Genomic DNA, 18,929 nt, shown 5'->3' with positions numbered 1-18,929 from the left:
AGTATGGAATATACAACCTGAATTTTCTCAGAGACTTTAGCCTTGATTAAATTTTGCCCTAGAGTACAGCAAATATTTTTAAAGTGCACATGGTATACAACATAAAATTACGTATGACAAAAACAGCCTTATAGCAATCTACCTTAAAAATAATCTGAGCTTTCTGAATAGTACTGCTCTTATCTGAAATTCTGATAAAGCAATGTACAGCATGCAAAGTGATCTACTTCTGCTATATCTGAAAATACTTTTCTTCTAAACAATTGTGCTCCACATGATTAAAATCAATAAATTTACTCACCTATACTGGGAGGACTGCCATAGTTGACTGGAGACTCAGGAGGTCTTCCACAATGTAAAGCAGCAAGAGCAGATCCTTTCCACACAACATGCTTGCAGCCTATTGGACATATACGTATATTTATATACATATGAATATAGGCACATTTACACAAAAACTTTAAATGATGATTTAAAATCTCTTTAAGCCTTCTTTTGAAGCTTCCATACTTTTATTTGTGCGAAGCAATGACTGTCTTCCAGCTCCTAATAGTGTTTGCACTCCAGGGACACTTTGAGGAATTTCTTGCTCTAGAAGTGGTCCTAGTCGATGGCATATTTGCAGCAAGTGATCAGGTGCCAAATGTCTGTAATACTTCACCTATTGTGTGAAACAGAAAAATATAAAAATATTTGCTAAATGGAACACAAAAATTTTCATGGTATAAAGCTCATGTTACGTCTGTTACCTAAAATTCTAAAGAAAAAATTGTCATGGAACTGAATTTTTCATTTAATTGTAAATAAAGACAATTGATTTTAAAAGCAGAGATTTGTCCTAGCTATTCTTTTAGTTGCTTCTTTGTATAGAAAAAATAAAACAAGAGGCTTGGATTTATATTATACCTAGTCTTTAAATCCTAAGTGTTACTTATTACCTAAACTTGACCAAAGTCACAGATTCTAGGCCTTATTTTCCTTTCTCTAAAATGAAAGGGTTATACTAGATGATCTCTATCTAAATCTCATTACCCTACAATTTTACATTCTTTAAAAACTTTGTCCCCGTTCTGTGAAGCAGCTTGATTCCTAGTAAGCTTTGCCCCACAAAATACATTGTAAGTAACATGGGGGGAAGGTTAAAAAAGGAATACAAACTGAATCTAACAAGTTAAAAAAAATCATGTTGCTATAATTAACAAAGCAATTGTAAAGTCTTAAGTTATAGCATATTTTAAAGTACCATTGTACTTTAAAATTTTAATGTAACTTTTACAAATAAAAATTATGTTGTGAATTATCAAAAGGAATACACTAATGTTACATGCTTCATTTCAAATAAACCTTTGACTTTTGTGTAATAAAAGTTATGATCTGTAGTACTTGGAGATTTAACTACTGAAACCAGTCTTGATAATATTCTGTTTATATGTTTTAAAAGAGTTACATTTAATCTTATTTTAATCTTTCAGAGCCTCAGTTTCCTTATTTGTGAAACAGGAGTAGTAATACCTAGAGCACTTATCTTACAGGGTTGCTATGAAGATCAAAAGTGACAATGCATATAAAGCACTTGATAAATGTCATCTACAATTATTATGCAGAAAAGCAAAATTCTACTCTCTACTTAGGCCTAGGTTAGTTTACAAAATATATACATGTATTTAAAATTTGATGGGAGGTGAGGGGGAGCTGGAAGGGACAATCCCTTCAAATTCATGTGTGTGTTAAAAAATTTTAAAAAAATCCCAACAGAATTAAATATCAAAAAAATTAAATCAAGAAAGTAAGTTATACTATGCTACTTACTCAAATCATGTAAATTTCCTCACTATACTTATAGTACCTAAAGACTAGTATCCACTGCCATTTCAATATGAATGCCTTATGATACTCAGGAATTTTTGTCAAATTATTCTATACTAGTTTGCAATAGCTTGCTATAAGATAACTGAAGGCCATGACTGACATTTTAAAGAGGTTGGATATTACTCGTATTTCTACACTGTTCCTACCTTACTCTTCATCAGAATTTGATTCTGTCCTGCATATGCTATTATTACACTTTGTGTTGCAGTAATTTAACGTTAAGGAATGTTGAACCAAACAACTGAGAATCTAGAAAATCTTATTTAGAGTGAAATGTTTTTCTCATTATATTAATCTTCTGATGACAGGAGATAAAAAATGGAGGATTTTTTCCCCATGTTTTCATCATTTCTTTCACACATTTATCCCTGTCAATGACTTAACAGTTGTTTTGTGATGAGATGAGGTGAGGTGAGAAACAAATTCCATAACTCACACTTTTAAGTTATCATATTAAAAATTCCACAGCTAGCTATAAAGTATTTTATTTTTAACCCTAAATTTATCAATAACCTGAAATTAGTATTTCAAAGAAACATTAACACAGAAGGATAAATAATCACAAACCCACATAGATCTTGACAATCTCATTTGTAGTAATATTTTCAGCACACTTTTATAAAATACCAGAAATGCATATAAATACACATATACCTAACATTCATGTTTACTTATGAAGCATATTCTAGCTAGCAAAACTACCTAGCATATATTTTTCTGCAGAATATTGACTGTGCACATGTGACCACAAATTAAATATTTAACAGGTATGATTTCTACCAATGAACCTAAGTCTTTAAAAAAATATATGCACATTGCTTCACTGTAAAATGAGTAAAGAGGCTAGATTCAAGTTCTTACTATGCAACTTACTATCTATCTCTATGACCTTGGGCAGTCAAAACCTCTCTTGGTTAAAGTTCTGTCATGTCTATGAGAGGGTTAGATAAAGTAATTTCTAAACAATAAATCCTATGAACCTATTCCTGGATGACCAAAGTCTCTTCTAATTTAAATTCCATTATTCACAAACTCATCAAAAATGTATACTTAAAATTATTAATTTAATACAAGCTAAAACTCAGCACAGTCTTAAAAGCCTTGCTCAATTAGAAAGAATGCTCAAGTTATTGGTGGGGGGGGGGGAGGCACCTTCTGATTAAATGAATTTTTCTGGTTAATTAGGATATCCTTTTAAATATTGACTCTTGCTGAAATTCTTGACAAATTTCAAAAGTATTAATAATCTCTAGAAAAGTAACATTAATCTAGTTTCCTAAGTAACATATATTGAACACAACTATTTCTTTATATATATGTATATATGTGTGTATGTATATATACATATATACATAGACACACACAAACACACACACACACACACACACACACACACACACACACACACACACAGGTTACCAGGTTGAAAACATACCACGATATATCCAAGAGTCAAGTATTTTGGAATTGGGACATTTCCTACTTCCCTTCCCCCACCAAAAAAAAATTCCTGATACAACTTGATTTTGTTCAGTCTTTCCAGTTATGTCTGACTCTTCATAACCCTATTTGAGGTTTTCTTCCCATTCAGTCTCTAATAAAAGTAGACTGCATCACATTGTAACCCAAGTAAATCAATTAATATCAAGGTTTTCCTGTATATTTTTTACTTATTAAGTTTTTTATTTTCTATACATTATTTTGTTCTCAATATCAAACCTGATCTCTCTCTTTTCCAAGACATTTAACCTTTTTGAATTGTAAGGACTATTTTACAACGCTTTTTAAACCAACCACTATCCTCTGCTATCTAAATCAAAACTGAACAATGGCCACGAGAACAAAAACATAAACCCATGGCACTCTGCAAAGCACATATTTATACTCCCCCCTTTGGAAAAAAAAACAGAAAACAGCTCATTATATATAAATGTGTATTTTTGCTATTCAGTTGTATCCAACTCTTGGTGACCCTATGTGGGTTTTTCTTGGTAAAGACAGTAGGGTGCTTTGCCATTTCTTCTCCAGTTCATTTTACAAATGAAGAACTGAGGCAAACAGAGCTAAGTGACTTACCCAAGGTCATACAGCTAGTAAGTCTCTGAGACTAGATTCGAACTCATACAGATGGATTTGACTTCTGGCCTTAAGTTCTATCCATTGTGCCACCTGGCTGCTGTAGACACACATTTTAGTTAACCATATTACCTAGGATCCTAAAGTTTTTATGTAACAATCAATTTTACACTTTTAATTCACCTAGAGTCCAACCATAATTTAGGAATTCAAAACAAATATTAAAAACAAAAAATAGGCTTAGGAAAATTACCAGTCCCTCCAAAGTATTTATCTTTAAGAGTATAGGTCTATATTACACTACTGAACAGAATAAAAAATAAATCCCTGATAGTTTCTACTAGTGATCTGATCAAAGTTTTCCTCAACCTAGTTCATTACAAAACACACAACAAACAAGTACAAACACTAGTATCTGGCACCCCTTTCCAGTGTGTTATTTAGGGTAATAAAATTAGCAGCACATATATACTAATATTTTCTGAGGCATGGGTTTCCAGTTCCCCACCTAGTTTTTCAAGTTCTTTTCAAAGTTGCTTAGGACACTCTAAAGTTGCCGGCTACAAAAACAGGTAATCCTTTTCCATCTGTAACACAAGTGAACTAACAGAACTGGTGAGATGTCAGGAACAGGATTTTTTCACCATCAATTAGCAGGACATATTGTTACACCCAACAAATCCAGCAAGAAAGAACTACAATCAGAAACAGTATAAAGTTGTCCTCAAAAACTATGTATAAAACTGGAAAACTGTATTACGATATGTAATTGAGAATTGGGCCAAATCTTCATAAAAAGAAATTAAGCCAGAATAAATGTCTAAATCTTACTGAAGTTCAAAAAAATCAAACTAACAAGTGCACAATAGGAGGCAAGGCAAGGCTAGACAGCAATATGTCTAAAAAAGATCTGGAGATTTTAGTGCACTGGAAGTTCAATATGACTTAATATGACATGGAAGCCAAAATCAAGCTAATGAGATCTTAAGTTTCATCAAGGGGCATAAAGTTCAGAACTAAGGAGTTAAAGAATCCTACTGTACACTGCCTCAGCCAAGTTGCATCTTGGGCATTGTGCATAGGCACATTTTAGTTAGAACACTGATAAGCTAGACAGCACCCAGAGGTGCATAAGCAGCATATTAGAGAAAGGGCACTGTGATCATAAAATACAAAGATCACTGAAGGGCATGGTTAGCCTAAGGAAAAGACAATTTAGGAGGTGACAGGATCATCTTCAAGTAGCTCAAAGTCAGTCACATGAAAGAGGAATGAGTAGAAGGTGCAAAGAAGTAAATTAGGTTTGATGTTAAGGAATAACTTATTTATTATTTATTTGTGTGATTATCAGAACTGTCTACAAGTTGAGTGAGATGTTTGAGGAGGGTGTGGTCCTTACTAATGATCTTCAAACAAAGACTGCATTGGTACTTGTTAGGAATGTTCTAAAAACTGAAGTTCTTAATCTTTTTTCTTTTTATCATGGATCTCCCACACCAACCTTCAGCAATCTGGTGAACCCAACAAACTCCTTCTCAGAATGGGTTTTTTTTTTAAATTCACAACTCAAAAAAAAATTAAATATTAGCAAGATTACTTTTCCCATGTAAATTAATGGGTCCTCCTACACTAGAAGCAATTTTTGTTCACATAGGAATTTTATTTGATGATTTCTGAGTCCTCTTCCAACTCAAATTCTAAGACACAATATCTAAGAACCAAAATCTCTCATTTAATTCAGAATAACATATAAATCCCTCTCTTTCAATCAACCCCTCTATCCCATATGTCATAACCCAGACAAAAGGTAGGCTATGTGTGTCCCCATCTTTAGTAGTTTGAATAGTTAACTAAGGCTAAATTTGACAGCCTTAACAGGTTATAGTAGGTCAGTAACAACTTAGCAGTGTTAATTCTACCTCTTGTTAAAGTCAAGTTCAAAAAAGACAGAAAATGTAAGCAAAAAGTATTCATGACAAAAGCCAAAAACATGGATTTATTCACATTTCACAGGATAATGGTCTAATTACATGGAAATGGCCAGAAATTAGTTATCAAAATTTACCTTTAAAAGCAGAAATATGTGGGTCCTAGGTATAAAATGTTACCTTCTCCTAGAGAGATTTCAATCTCCTTTGATATATTTTCAAAAGAGGGTTAATATTTTATACCATTTAATGCAAATATTAAAATTTCCATATCTTATCACCTCAGATTTACAAATATTTTTCTATTTCTACACTTACTTCAAATATAAAACAAATCTTTGCTATCATTTTTAAGATTTTCATTACCTTCTCCCAACTAATCTGTCTACTTATTCCCAAAATATGAGCAAACCTATATATAGTGAGTCTACTCAAAATAATCAAATGTAGGAACTGAAAATGTCAGTCCTGCTTTTTACAGAATATTAAGATAGCTTCAACACCAACTGACCGTAGTTCGGATTTGAGATACCAATTTAATTAAGCATCACATTCAAGTCAAATCTGATAAAGCAAGCTTATTAACAAGTTCAGATTTGTAAATGATGTACACAAAAGATAGGGCATGTAACTGAGGCCAAGCATATAAGTATCGAAGTCCCATAAAAACATTAAGTCAAAAAGACTAAAGGCTAAAACAAGTGGAAACTTAAAATAACAAACTACCCAGATACCAAAAGAAAAAAAAAAGCTTTTTGAGTTACTTTGGAAGTTGGCAGTAAAAAACAGATGGCATAGGATCATTGATGAGGGTTAATGGAGGACTGAGGAACTCAAATCTTTTCATCTATATTCACTTGTATTTTTCAATCAATCAGAATGATCTTCAGTTAAAGAACATCTCTCATATATATCTCCCTTTTCTCTTCTGACACTGCAACCACTCCGATGCAGGCCCACATCACTTCACATGTGAACTACTGTGTTGGCCTGCTGGTTGGTCTCCCTGCCTCAAGTTTCTCCCTACTCCAATTCATTCTCCACTCAGCTATCAAATCAATCTTCCTAAAAAGCTGGTCTGACCACCATTCTTATCATTTCCCAATTCCATGAATTCCAGTAGCTCTCTACTACCCTCAACGATCAACTATAAAATCCTCTATTTGGCTTTTGAAGCCATTAATATCCTGGCCCCTTCCTTTCCAGTATTCCTACACATTACTCCCCTCCTCCAAGAATTCTCACTCATGGTGCCCCCATTCCTCTGACATCTCCGTCATTTTTGCCTCCTAGCTTCTCTGGACTCCTTTCAAGTCTCTGCAAAAAAAAAATCATTTCCTAGTCCTCCTTTATCTCAGTGCTTTTGCTGAGATTATCCCTAATTTATTCTGTATATATTCTGTTCGTACATGGTTGTTTGCATGTTATTTCCCCTATTAGACTGTGAGTTCCTTGAGAGCAGGTACTATTACTTGCCTTTCTTTGTACGCTCCAGCTCTTGGCACAGTTTCTGGCACTTAATAGACAATAATAAATGCTAACTGACTGAAACAAAAGGAAAAACAAAGATAAATTGCAGAAAACTGATCTAAATGCAAAGATGATAAAGGAGTAGCTAGTTTCTTTCACTGAATTCAAATCATTTGGCACATCCTCACACAGTGAAATTACTTACAGATGCAACTGCTAAACCACCAGTAATCTTCACAGAACTATCAAGAACTGGAAAGGTGCTGCAGATACTGGTTCTGATTTTCAAAAATAGAAAGTAGATTTTTTGTTGGGTCAATGAGTTTGACACTGATTCAAGCCAAAGTCCTACAATGAATTTTTAAGGAATTACTCACTTAAGGAAGTGATGATTAGCATAAGCTAGCTTGACTTCACTAACATCATGCCAACCTAACTTCATCTCCTTTTCCAGGTAAGATTATTAGGCTGGATTTCTTTAAGACATTTGTCAATCTCTTACAATATCTCTGTAGACAAAATGTGGGGCTAAGAACTGAAGCACCAAGGATTGAATGGCAGTACTACCAGAAGATTTGGAAGTGGTTGAACTGAACCCAAAAAGTGTTTGTTTATGAAGATTGATGCCAACCTGTAGGAAGCTCTCTGGTGGCAAACTTCAGCACTTCTAAACTTAGTCCTTCCCAATTTTCCATTTTTATTGATAACCTGAATGAAGATTAATGTACCTTGTTCACAAAATTTTCAGACGACATGAAGCTGAGAGATGGCTAATACACGGAATGACAGAATCAAGATCCAAAAGGATCTCAAAAAGCTAGAAAAAATTAAGATGAAATCTAAAGAAGAAATAAAGCATTGCCCTTAAAAATAGCAGTGAGATGTAATTACTTCGCAAATGCTTATCATAAGCATTGCATTATAAAATAACCAAATATCCAATAAAATGCTGTTTCTTGTTGCTTTCAGACACCTCTCAATAAACTCTCAACCCTCTATAATCTGGCTTACAACCCCACAAGTGAAACTTTCATCACCAAAATTATCAAAGCTCTACTAGCCATTAACTCTAGAGGCTTTTCTCAAGTCGTCCTGCTTCTTTCCCTCCCCTACAGCTTGACCTTGTTGACTGCTCCTTCCTCCTTGTGTTCTGTCTTCCTTGGGTTTTCCTGACTGTGTTCTCGCCTCGATTTCCGTTCTCAGTTTCCTTTGCAAGATCTCCCGTAAGTTTGATTTCTAAATAGATCACTCCAACATCTATATTCTTAATCTTAATTTCTTTCCAGAGCTCCCATCCCACAACACCAGGTGTTTGCTGGCCATCAATAACTAGTCTCATAGGTATCTCAAACTCGACATGTCCAAAAACAGAACTCAGCATTTTTTTCCCAAATCCATCTATTTCCCCAAATTCTCCATGTGTCAAGGGTACCACAACCCTTTTACTCATCCAGTTCACAACCTCAGAAGCATTCTTTCATCTTCCTCATCCCCAAATATATAATCACTTGCAAAGTCCTACTGATTCTACTTCCACATCACTCCTATACACCTCCCTTTTCTTCATTCAGATACAATGCTATTTCAAGCCCTCAATCACCTCTTGCCTAGTCTATTGAAATAGCCTAATTAATCTCCCTACAACCAGTCTCAAATCCACTCACTTTTCTGCCAAACTGATATTCCTAAATCACAGATCTGACCATGATATTACCCTACTTAAAAAGGAGAAAATATAAACTCTTCTTGACATCTAAAGCACTCCATAATCTGGTCCTCCCCATTCTGCCATGCTACATTCCAACCAAATTGTTCTAATGCAGTTACCAAATCACGACTTTCTATCTCTGGCCTTTGCCTCCCACTCTTTAACTTCTGCAAAAGTATAACTCTAGTGCTACCTCCCAAAGGAGACCTTGCCTGACCACCCCTACTATCACGAAAGTTGTTGCTAGCATCCTCTCTGTATTTACTTATGTGGATTACATCTTACTCTTCTCCCTCCCTCCCTCCACCTTCCAGCAGAATCTGAGATCCTCTAAGGCAGGATATATTTTGCTTTTTATCTTTGATTCTCCAGCAACTATAACAGTGTGTGGCACATAGCAGGTGATCAATAAAGGCTTCTGATCTGAGAGACATTTCTAATGTTTTGAACTGTAGCATATACTTAAAAAGTTGAACTTTATTATTTTAGGCAGCTCTGATATATAACTTTTAAATGTTTTTTTTAATTTACAAAGTGCTTTATATATTACATCATATAGGATTTACAACTCTATAAAGTAGATATTACAAGTCTTATCCTCATTCTTACAGATAAAGAAACTGAGGCTAGAAGGTCAAGTAATTTTATGTTAGATACAGGAGTCTTCCTGGCTCCCAAGTCTGGAACCTTTATCCTCCCATCCAGGAATAATGTTGGAAAGAAATGATTTTCAACTTTTACATGATAACATTTTCTCGCTATTCTCCCAGCATTTCAAACAAGCACTTGTCAAATTACTTCTCATGTATCAGGCACTATGCTAAATACAGGTCACAAAAATACTAAAGAGAGACAGTTCTTGCCAACAAAAAACTTACATTCTACTAAAATGGTAAAGAATGTTTTTTTTAGAATCTTTAGAATACACATTACATAGGAGAACTATGAACAGAATCTTGAAACTCAAGCTTGTAAGATCTTAGGAAAGTTCCTAAGGAGTCACCTAGCTAGCTCCCTATTTGAAACATGAATCTCTCCTCTATAGTATTCTTAAGAATACAGTATAATATATACTATATAATATGCAAAAATACAGTCTCAATTTAAAAATCTCAAGTAACAAGAAAACTGCTCAGGAAATGCAATCAACCTTTAGATAGTTCTAATTTGTGATAAAGTTCTATCATATTTCTCTGTAATTTTTAGCTTTATAATTTCAACTATAGCTGCTAATTTGGATCTGTGGGATGAAGCAGAACAAGTCTAGTATTTCTTCTGCATGATAACCTTAAAGACAACTACAATGACATTCCATGGTCTTCTTTTCCCCAGCAGATAGACCTAGTTCTTTCAACTGGTCCTTGTTATCATATGCTTTCAAGTCCTCTTATCATCGAGCTTGTCAATATCTCTCAATAAAACAGTAAGTCCATAACTTGGCACAATACTCCAGATGTAGGCTAGACAGGAAAAGTACTATAGAACTGTCACCTCTTGTTAAAATAAATTGTGCGACGAATGTTTGCCTGAAATTGTTAGAAGATGTACTGAGGTTTACTTTTTAAATTGTCAGATATTTGAAAATCTAAAAAAAAAAAAAATATATATATCAAGGGAAAATATCTGCCTAAGTAACACCCAAATGCCAATCTGACAAGGAAATTATTTGAAAACTTGATTCATGATATTCTGTTTTGAATTTTCTAATTACATCTATTCTCAAAGTTTCATTTGCTTAATATTACTTTTAGTTTAAAATCGAAAAGCCTAAAAATGTTTAGCATCTCAAAAATTAAATAGACCAGTTTTATTTTCAATAGTTTCAAATGCAAAGCACATACTAGAAATAATATCTCACATACAATGGTAGAAAACCTGTTTCGGAATAGCATTACTACGTACATTTAAGGACCAAATTTATCTAGAATTTGTTATTTCCACAGACAAGAACTAAGTAAACCAAAACTGAATGAAAATAGGAAGTGATAAACATCCCCCCAGTCAAGCTCTACCAAAACCACACATAGTATACAGATATATGATACAAGTGATGATCTAGCTAGGACACCCACACCGAGTCATTTCTGTGACAGTAAAACTTTGCAGGAATAGATGAGTAGTTGCTGGACCATTCCCGAGTATTATTAAAACATCGAACTTCTCCCTCTTTTTCCCTTCTCTTATACCCTCTAACAAAATATATCTGCCATCTATCTTGCTATAGCTCAGTGGAGGGAATGATCGAATGGGTTTTAAAATACTTGATACATTAGTATTTGAAAAACAAAGAAATTATAAAGGAAAATATACTCAATTACAGTATTTTCTTCAATTCCTAAAATTCTACATGTAAAATCCTAAAGTTGTACAGTGCCTAAAATACTCCATATTCCACAAATACTCATTAAGTGCTAAATGTATTTTAAATAATGAATTAAGTGTATAAAAGCAATACAATTATTTACTATTTTGTCAGCAGCACCTCCTCTGAAAGCAATGTAAAACTACAATCTAGCTAGAAACTTCCAAAGGTACTAACATCATTCTGATTTCCAAAACTTTAAAGTGTAAAAATTTCTAACATTTCTAAGGATCAGTATATCAATTTTAAAAATACAATATAATGAAAAGTACTCACTCAATAGATTCAATAATGTACAGTATTAGAGAAAGAGCCCTGCTTAGTATCAGATAAGAACAGGCAGTACACCTGTGATTAACAGTAACTTATATATAGTCTGGGAGAAAGCATTGAGATAATAATTTAATAATTATAATTAAAATATAATAATTTACCCTGGGTCACACAACTAGCATATACAAAAGGTGAGTTTGAAGCCAGGTCTCTTGATTTTGAGGCTGGCTCTCTAGCCACTATGCTAAGTGCCAGGTTTCCAGTTTTGGTACAGAAAATCTACGTGCAAACTCCACCTCAAACCATTACTATACAAGTCCCTTTACCTCTAAGAGAATGTTTCCTCTTCTATAAAACGGGATATTAATACCTCAAGTTATCTGTCTCAGAGTTACCATGAGAAAGAAAAGTATTCTGTAAAGATTAAAGTATTATGCAAAAACAAGTTATATAAAAATCCATTTTAAAACATACTTAATTAGTAGTCTTATGTATCTTAAAAGATCACAACATACATGATTCTTTATAACATAGGATTCATTTAACAAAGCTCACAATAACTTCTCTAAAATGTTAGCCAATTTAGATACAAACATCAGTAAAAGATAATCACTTTCCAAGAACATCATGAATTCAATTTAACTTCATTTTTTCCAGAAACAAAATTCATTCCTTTATTCCTAAATTCTGTGTTTACATTTACATAAGCCACAAATGCCAATTAAAAAATTGGGGGAAGGCTAAAAAAAAGGAGGTGGGGGAATATTTGTGCTTTGTACTGTAAGGAATTCTAAATGATCGATGTTTGATGTTCATAATACTCACATAACTTTACAGCCCCAAAACAGGAATGACAAATTTAAAAATTCTCATCACCAGAAAATTTTACAAGAAATTCATTCTAATTTTGATATACAAAACAAAATGACAAAACCAAAGACACAACACTCGTCCATCAAGAAAGTCCTAAAGAATACAAACTTTTATGGTTTTAAAATTCCCAAATCTCTGGCCAAAAGGAAACAGATTGCAAGAGCAAGATCCTTTTATATAATCCAAACTACTATCTTATGACAACAGCTTCTGACTTATCAAAAGCAAAAAGCTTTAATATCCACTAATCCAAAATGCTCATAACTAAATATTTCATGACATCAATTTGCTCAGAAAAGTTATAGTCAGTATCTCAGTAGCGAGACTAATATATTTACGATTCTGCCCGTATCTTCAACTGAATGCTTACTTTCTTCAAGGTTCTTAAACTTTTTGTACATTATTTTGCACCACCATACCTATGATTTTGGGAAATAGATTCACTATAAACATGATTTTGAAAAGTCTAAATTAGCCATTCTTTATTCTTCAGTCAACGTAGTAATCTGAATATGTAATAATGATGTCCAAAACATAAAAACTAATTGATCTAAATGTAATATCTCAAAGTGGAATACCTTTGAAACACAAACTTGTAAAACTGGATTCAATATAACACAGTATTTTTAAACTTAAGTAAAAACACATGTGAAGATAACATTATTGGCCTGGGGGCAGGGGCCTGGGGGGGGGGGGGGGGAGGGAACACAGACTACAGGGACAGGGGACACAACACATGAGTAGACAGAACCTCCCCTGTAAGGTAAAATCAATTTTCACTCATTTAGGAGAGTACTGGGAATCACAGAATGTGCTTGAATTGTTTAATGGTGGGGAAGAGCCTAGTTTCTAATAGTGAAATCACCTAGATTAGGATTCTTCATGCATAAAATGACAAGTCACAACTCCTCTCCTCCAACAAAATAGATATTTTCTTCTCTATACTCAAAATACTTTAGTTCTCACAAATAGAATAGATTAACGTGAAGTTATGACAGAAAAAATTCTTTCAGTAAGCTGCCCTACAATAAGGCCTATCTTTTTACTGGGGCTGTATTAAAGGAAAAAATAAAGCCTACTAGCCTAGAGATGATCAGTCTCATCATCTCCTTTGGTAAACTCAAGGGAAACCAGTTTTTAAGCCAATTCTGACTGTGAAAAAAAAAATAGCTCTTACAAATACTGTTAAATATGTAATTTCAAAAACTGACAATCTGGAATGGCAGATTTCCTATCTGAACTTCTTGAACCTCTATGTAATTTATCAATGCTATATTAAAATTGCTTACAAGCCTATACTTAACTTTAAAAAAAACCACAAAATCATTTTAAAAACTATAAAGTTTCATAGTAAGTTAAATACAAATGGTAAAAACTTAAATTGACTACTCACTTCTATTACTGTTTGAAAGTCATCAATAACTTACAGAAATTAAACATTTTAATCACAGCAAATCTATACCAAACGTAAAGGCATTTGCTGTGTTTTGTGTACAATTCTAAGTTAACTTTCTTTTCATAACCTGGCATGATACACACATACACACACAAAACTTTTTTTTTTAGCTTTAAGGTTAGTACTTTAAAAGTTTTAAGACTCAACACCAAATTAGGTCCTAGGTACCTAGCAAGAGTTCTCCTCAAAGGGAAACTTACTGTGGCAAGAAATTAAGAGTAAAGGCCTCCATGAGAAGAGTAGGAATCATTTTTGTAATAATTTTAGCGAAACATAAATAGCTCAAAAAAATCGTTTTGCTAGCTAAAAATGCAATTATAATAAAAAGTAAAGGCAATGTGGTCTACTGTATAAAAAGCTAGCTCTGGAGTCAGGAAGACCTGGGTTCAAGGCAAGGTCTCTGAAGAACATTGAGTGTGGGACTCCAAGGAAATCACTTAACCTCTCAGTGACCCCAGGCCACTCTAAAACTACATCTTGCAGAGAAGGTGCTGATGATGTACATTAGTAGAGGAGTTCCTCACTGGGATTTACCTCCTTTTATGAAATTGCAGGATCAGTCCAAAAAAATTCAAGAGTACAAAACTCTACTCCAAGAAACTTAATCTAGCCTCAACTACACAACTGCATAAGCTGAAAACTCGAAAATAATGGTAAACCAACCAGTTTCACTATCCAAACTAACTGAACTAAATAAACAGGAAAGATTGTTTCCCTTGTTCTATGCTCAGATCAGGAATTTCTTCCTTTTGCTACATTTGCCCTGAGTTAGCCTTGTTTGAGGATGTGGGGAACACCACTGTTTCTGAAGGATCAAAATTACAAGCAACCCAAAGGGCAATATAAAAAACATATGGAGCACATCTTACCAACAACATCTTGCCTGTCTGAAGTAGTGTAAAGGACATAACTGATAGCATGTATTAATGAAAAATAAAGCAGACTGGTCAAGCAGCAAGAACATACTTGTACACCTCTTAGATACTTAAAAAAAGAAAAGAAAAAAAAAAAGAAAAAAAAATCCATGTACCTTTAAGAATATGAGAGAGATCTTTTGATATATGTCACTGGAGGGAAAACACCCAGTGCTGAAATCAATAAGTTATGTCATGCATTAAAATGTTCATCATAAACTAAAAATGTTTTAAGTAACTTGGGCTCTAATCAACTCTTCCTAATCCACATTTGAAACATTTAAAAAACAAAAAGTTTCATTTAAAGTTTTGAAATTGAAGATATGTATTTATATCCAAACTTTAGGGTCTGAAAACCATAAAAAAATCCTTCAAATCAAATATGCTTTCTTTTTCATGGATGTTCACATTAAACTTAAGAGGAAAAAAAAACCCTGGTTTTTAAAAATTATGTATAAAAAATTTTGGAAGTCTCCTAAACCACTGCTTACTCTTTTGGTCATAATTATTGTGATCCAAACAATTATAAAGATTTTTTAACCTTAGCATTATATTCAATGTGTATACTATATACCTAATTTATAATCTGGGATAATCCTACATATTTAAATTCAATACTACAACTTCTCTAAGAAAATCACTTTACCTGATAGCACAACTATCACTCTCATCTAAAAAATACATTGGAAACAATTCTCCTCACCAAAACATACAAAGTCCACATGACAAAGTTAAATAAGCTATATTAGGTAGGAAAATTACGCTTTTCATTTTGAGTATATAAAAGTAATCAGGCACGTGAACGTAACTTTCAATACAACAAGAATTCAGACAAACATCATCCCCAGAAACATCAGAAAAACAATAAAAATGAAAATAACCAAATAACATTACACCAAACACAGTATACCTATATATTCAAAAGAGAACAAGTCAAAATCATGACCTCCTAAGTCAAATCAGCAGCCCTTTCACTATCTCAATAAGATTTCTCTGGGTAGTTAAGTAAGAACATTACAGGCAAAAAGACCATTCATGGGAAGTGGACTAAATCTTGAAGAGAACTTCACTCATTTGTTGTTTTAAAGACCTTACCGGGTATATATCCAAACTCAGGTGTAAGGAATATAAACGGTTCCATATTTGGTTTCATACATTAAAGTTTTAACATTGTTCTTCAAAATCAAGAAGGGTACCTATGTCTACCATGTTTTGCCTGGGATTAGGGGATTGGTTATTACTGAATTTTCAAAATCTAACACTGCATCTTTAATTGCTTCAAAGTTTAAATTTATGACTGTTGTTTTTAACAATTTTGAAAGGCTCAAAGAGAACCTAGATTAATTTAGTAGTGTTAAATTAATGCCTACACCACAACCAAAAAGAAATAGTAGCTACCAAAAATAGTGGTTATGAAGACAACTCAAGGATAATCCAAATTACTTGAAATTTTGAGTCTCCTAAAAGCAAATACCAGGTAAATGACGAAGGAAAAGGGCAAAGGGATAGGATACTTTCATCCTTCCCCTAAAATTATAGTTGTACAGACTATGGAATGTTCTTTGTAGAGAATATTGAGAAGCAGATATTTAAAAAAAAAAAACTTTTAAAAGTCAGAACCACACAATATAAAAGGATGGGAAATTTTACTTAAGTTTCATCCCAGAATGAAGACTGAGAATCTTAACATTTTGGTGACAGTGATGTATCAAGATAAACATAGATATGCATTTTCACTATATATGTGCTATAAAAAACCCACAAATCACGTTTATAAATGTATATTGCAACTCTGTCACGGACGAGTAAAACTCTAACAGCAAATAAATGTACGGCTAGACGGCTGTACTCATACATTTTAATTTTAATTTCCCCCAAAATTTCCAGATTTGAATTTAAGCAAAGGAAAAAAACATTAGTGGAGCTGCGGGGGGAGTAATTTCTTGCTATGATTGCATTTAAGATGAACAGCCTTTTTTTGTGTGAAATGCTAAAGCCACTTTGGAATAGTTAGTCACCAGCTACCGTGTGAAGGAAAAGAAGGGAGAGACGGAGGAGAGAGTGAATCAAGAGCTGGGGAGAAAAAGAGGGGGAAAAGAGGAGAGAGAAGGTAAAAGGCAGGGGGAGAGAGAAAGAGGAGAGAAGCTGAGCTATGCGTGCCTGCAGCAGCAGCAGCAACAGCGCATGGAGAAATGAGAGCGCGCCCTCCTGGCCGCCTGACTCTCTGGTGCGCGCCCCCGCGTCCGCGCTCTGTCGCGGAAGCGCGCTCTAGTCCCTCCTCCTCCAGCCCTTTCACTGCACAACATTCATGACGTATCTTTATTTCTAGCACATTAACAAAATATCACAAATAAATTGTCCGCAGCCCCTATGGTCTTGGGGTGCGGGTACCCCTCACCCCAACCCAGCGCCTGTCCCGCGTGGAGCTCCCAACCCTTCCCGTTGCCTTTGAAGCTTTCGCGATTTTTTTAGCCAAGTTTTTGTCCCTGTAAAAAATTGCGGGAAATTCAATTTTTATTTGACTCGGGGAAAAGTTTTTTCGCATCGCGATGGGAATCTCTCACCAGATTCTGGTAGGTCCTGGGATGCTCTTTCCCCGTCCAGTCAGTTCGTCGGGGTAACAGCTGTGAGGGGGAAAACACCCCAACATCAGCCTCTGCTCGACCCCTGCCTCCCGGCTGACCCCCACCCCCCCGAAACCCCCCCCCCCTCCGCCGACCCCGGCCCGCCCGGGCCCGCCGCGCCGCCCTCCTCCCCCCGGCGGCGGCAGGGAGCGGCAGCAGCCCGGGCCGGGTGAGCCGCCGCAGAGCGCCGCCGCCGCCTTCTCTTACCTCCTTCTCGGCCACTTCTCGAATCAGCACCTGCAACAACAAAAGCGGGGTGGGGGGACGCTGCTTGGCCGCCCTCCTCGCCCCCCGCCGCCCGCGGCCTCCCTCCCTCCCCCACCCCGGCCCGGCCCCAGCCCCGCGGCGGCGCGCCGCCGCCGCCTCTCGCTCGCCCGCAGCCCCATACCTGAGCCGCCTGCTGACAGGGTCCATCTTCCAGGAACCGGGCGATAAGGAAGTAGAGCTCTGTGCGGGGACAAGGGGAGAGGGGAGAGACACAGGCTCAGCGCCGGGCTGGGGGCGCTGGGGACGGACGCGCCCCGTGCCAGCGGCGCCCGCAGCCTCCCCACTTACCCGATCGCAGCTCCGAGAGGCCTTTGCTCTCACAAGACATGTTTATTGGTCACTTAGGGGCCACTGGCGGGGTTCCCCCGCCGAGGACGGGAAGCGGGGACGGCGCCGCCGCCTGCCTGCCTGCCCTGTAGCTGTCACTGTGTGTTCCCCAGCCAGAGCCTCGGCTCCACCATTCAACCAACAGCGGCGGAGGAGGAGGCGGCGGCGGAGGAGGAGGAGGAGGAAACAACAACTCACAGGCAGCGGCGGCGGCGGCGGCAGCGGCAGCAACCCGCCCGCCACCTCCGCCACAGAGATCCCTCCGCCTAAGAAAGGAGTCCCTGCCGCCGAACCCAGGCTAGGGTTAGGTTTTGGGGTTTCTTCCCACCCTGTCCGTCGCAGCACGGCTCCCTCCACTCAATTTCAAAAGGGGGTTAAAAAATTGGAGAAAGTATCTTTCCTCCACCGCAACCTCCCTAGCTTGCGCGCTCACACACACACTCCATTGCCAGGCAGCAGCAGCAGCCTCGCTCGGCCTGATTCCCCGCCTCCCCGCTCTCACACCGCTCCCCCCCCCCCCCCCCAGTAGATCGATTTATTTATTTATTTCCAGTTAGGAGAAGATGTCGGAGCATCGGCCGTTGGTTGGCTGGAAAGCGCTTTCTCTGTGGAGGGATTGATTCGGGGGAGGGACGGCTCCGCGGAGGGATATGACGCACACGGAGCCGCAGCACAGGTTCTATTCAGCGCCTCTGACTGGGGCTGAGATGGAAGTTAGTTTCAATGTAGCAGAAATAGGAAACAAATGAAGCAAAACTGCCCAGAGAGGGGGGAAAATGCCC

General features: G+C 36.4%; 1 protein-coding gene across 2 annotated transcripts in view; it reads right to left on the bottom strand.

The window, feature by feature from the left end:
- The window catches only part of LOC118855941 (pleckstrin homology domain interacting protein), a 188,115-nt gene extending 169,453 nt beyond the window's left edge, over positions 1 to 18,662 (bottom strand). For both annotated transcript variants that reach the window (XM_036765983.1, XM_036765984.1), the window contains exons 1-6: positions 18,109 to 18,662; positions 17,942 to 18,000; positions 17,761 to 17,790; positions 17,494 to 17,553; positions 511 to 661; positions 302 to 400 (exon numbers count right to left, since the gene is read on the bottom strand). In XM_036765983.1, the coding sequence (XP_036621878.1) occupies positions 302 to 400; positions 511 to 661; positions 17,494 to 17,553; positions 17,761 to 17,790; positions 17,942 to 18,000; positions 18,109 to 18,148 (439 nt within the window). In that variant the 5' untranslated portion in view covers positions 18,149 to 18,662. The remainder of the gene's footprint in view (positions 1 to 301; positions 401 to 510; positions 662 to 17,493; positions 17,554 to 17,760; positions 17,791 to 17,941; positions 18,001 to 18,108) is intronic.
- Positions 18,663 to 18,929: the final 267 nt, after the last annotated feature.

The sequence above is a fragment of the Trichosurus vulpecula genome, chromosome 7 (assembly GCF_011100635.1).
Source record: "Trichosurus vulpecula isolate mTriVul1 chromosome 7, mTriVul1.pri, whole genome shotgun sequence".
Classification (NCBI taxonomy): Eukaryota; Metazoa; Chordata; class Mammalia; order Diprotodontia; family Phalangeridae; genus Trichosurus; species Trichosurus vulpecula.
Note: the sequence above shows the minus strand (reverse complement) of the source record. Positions and strands in the feature narration are given on the sequence as shown.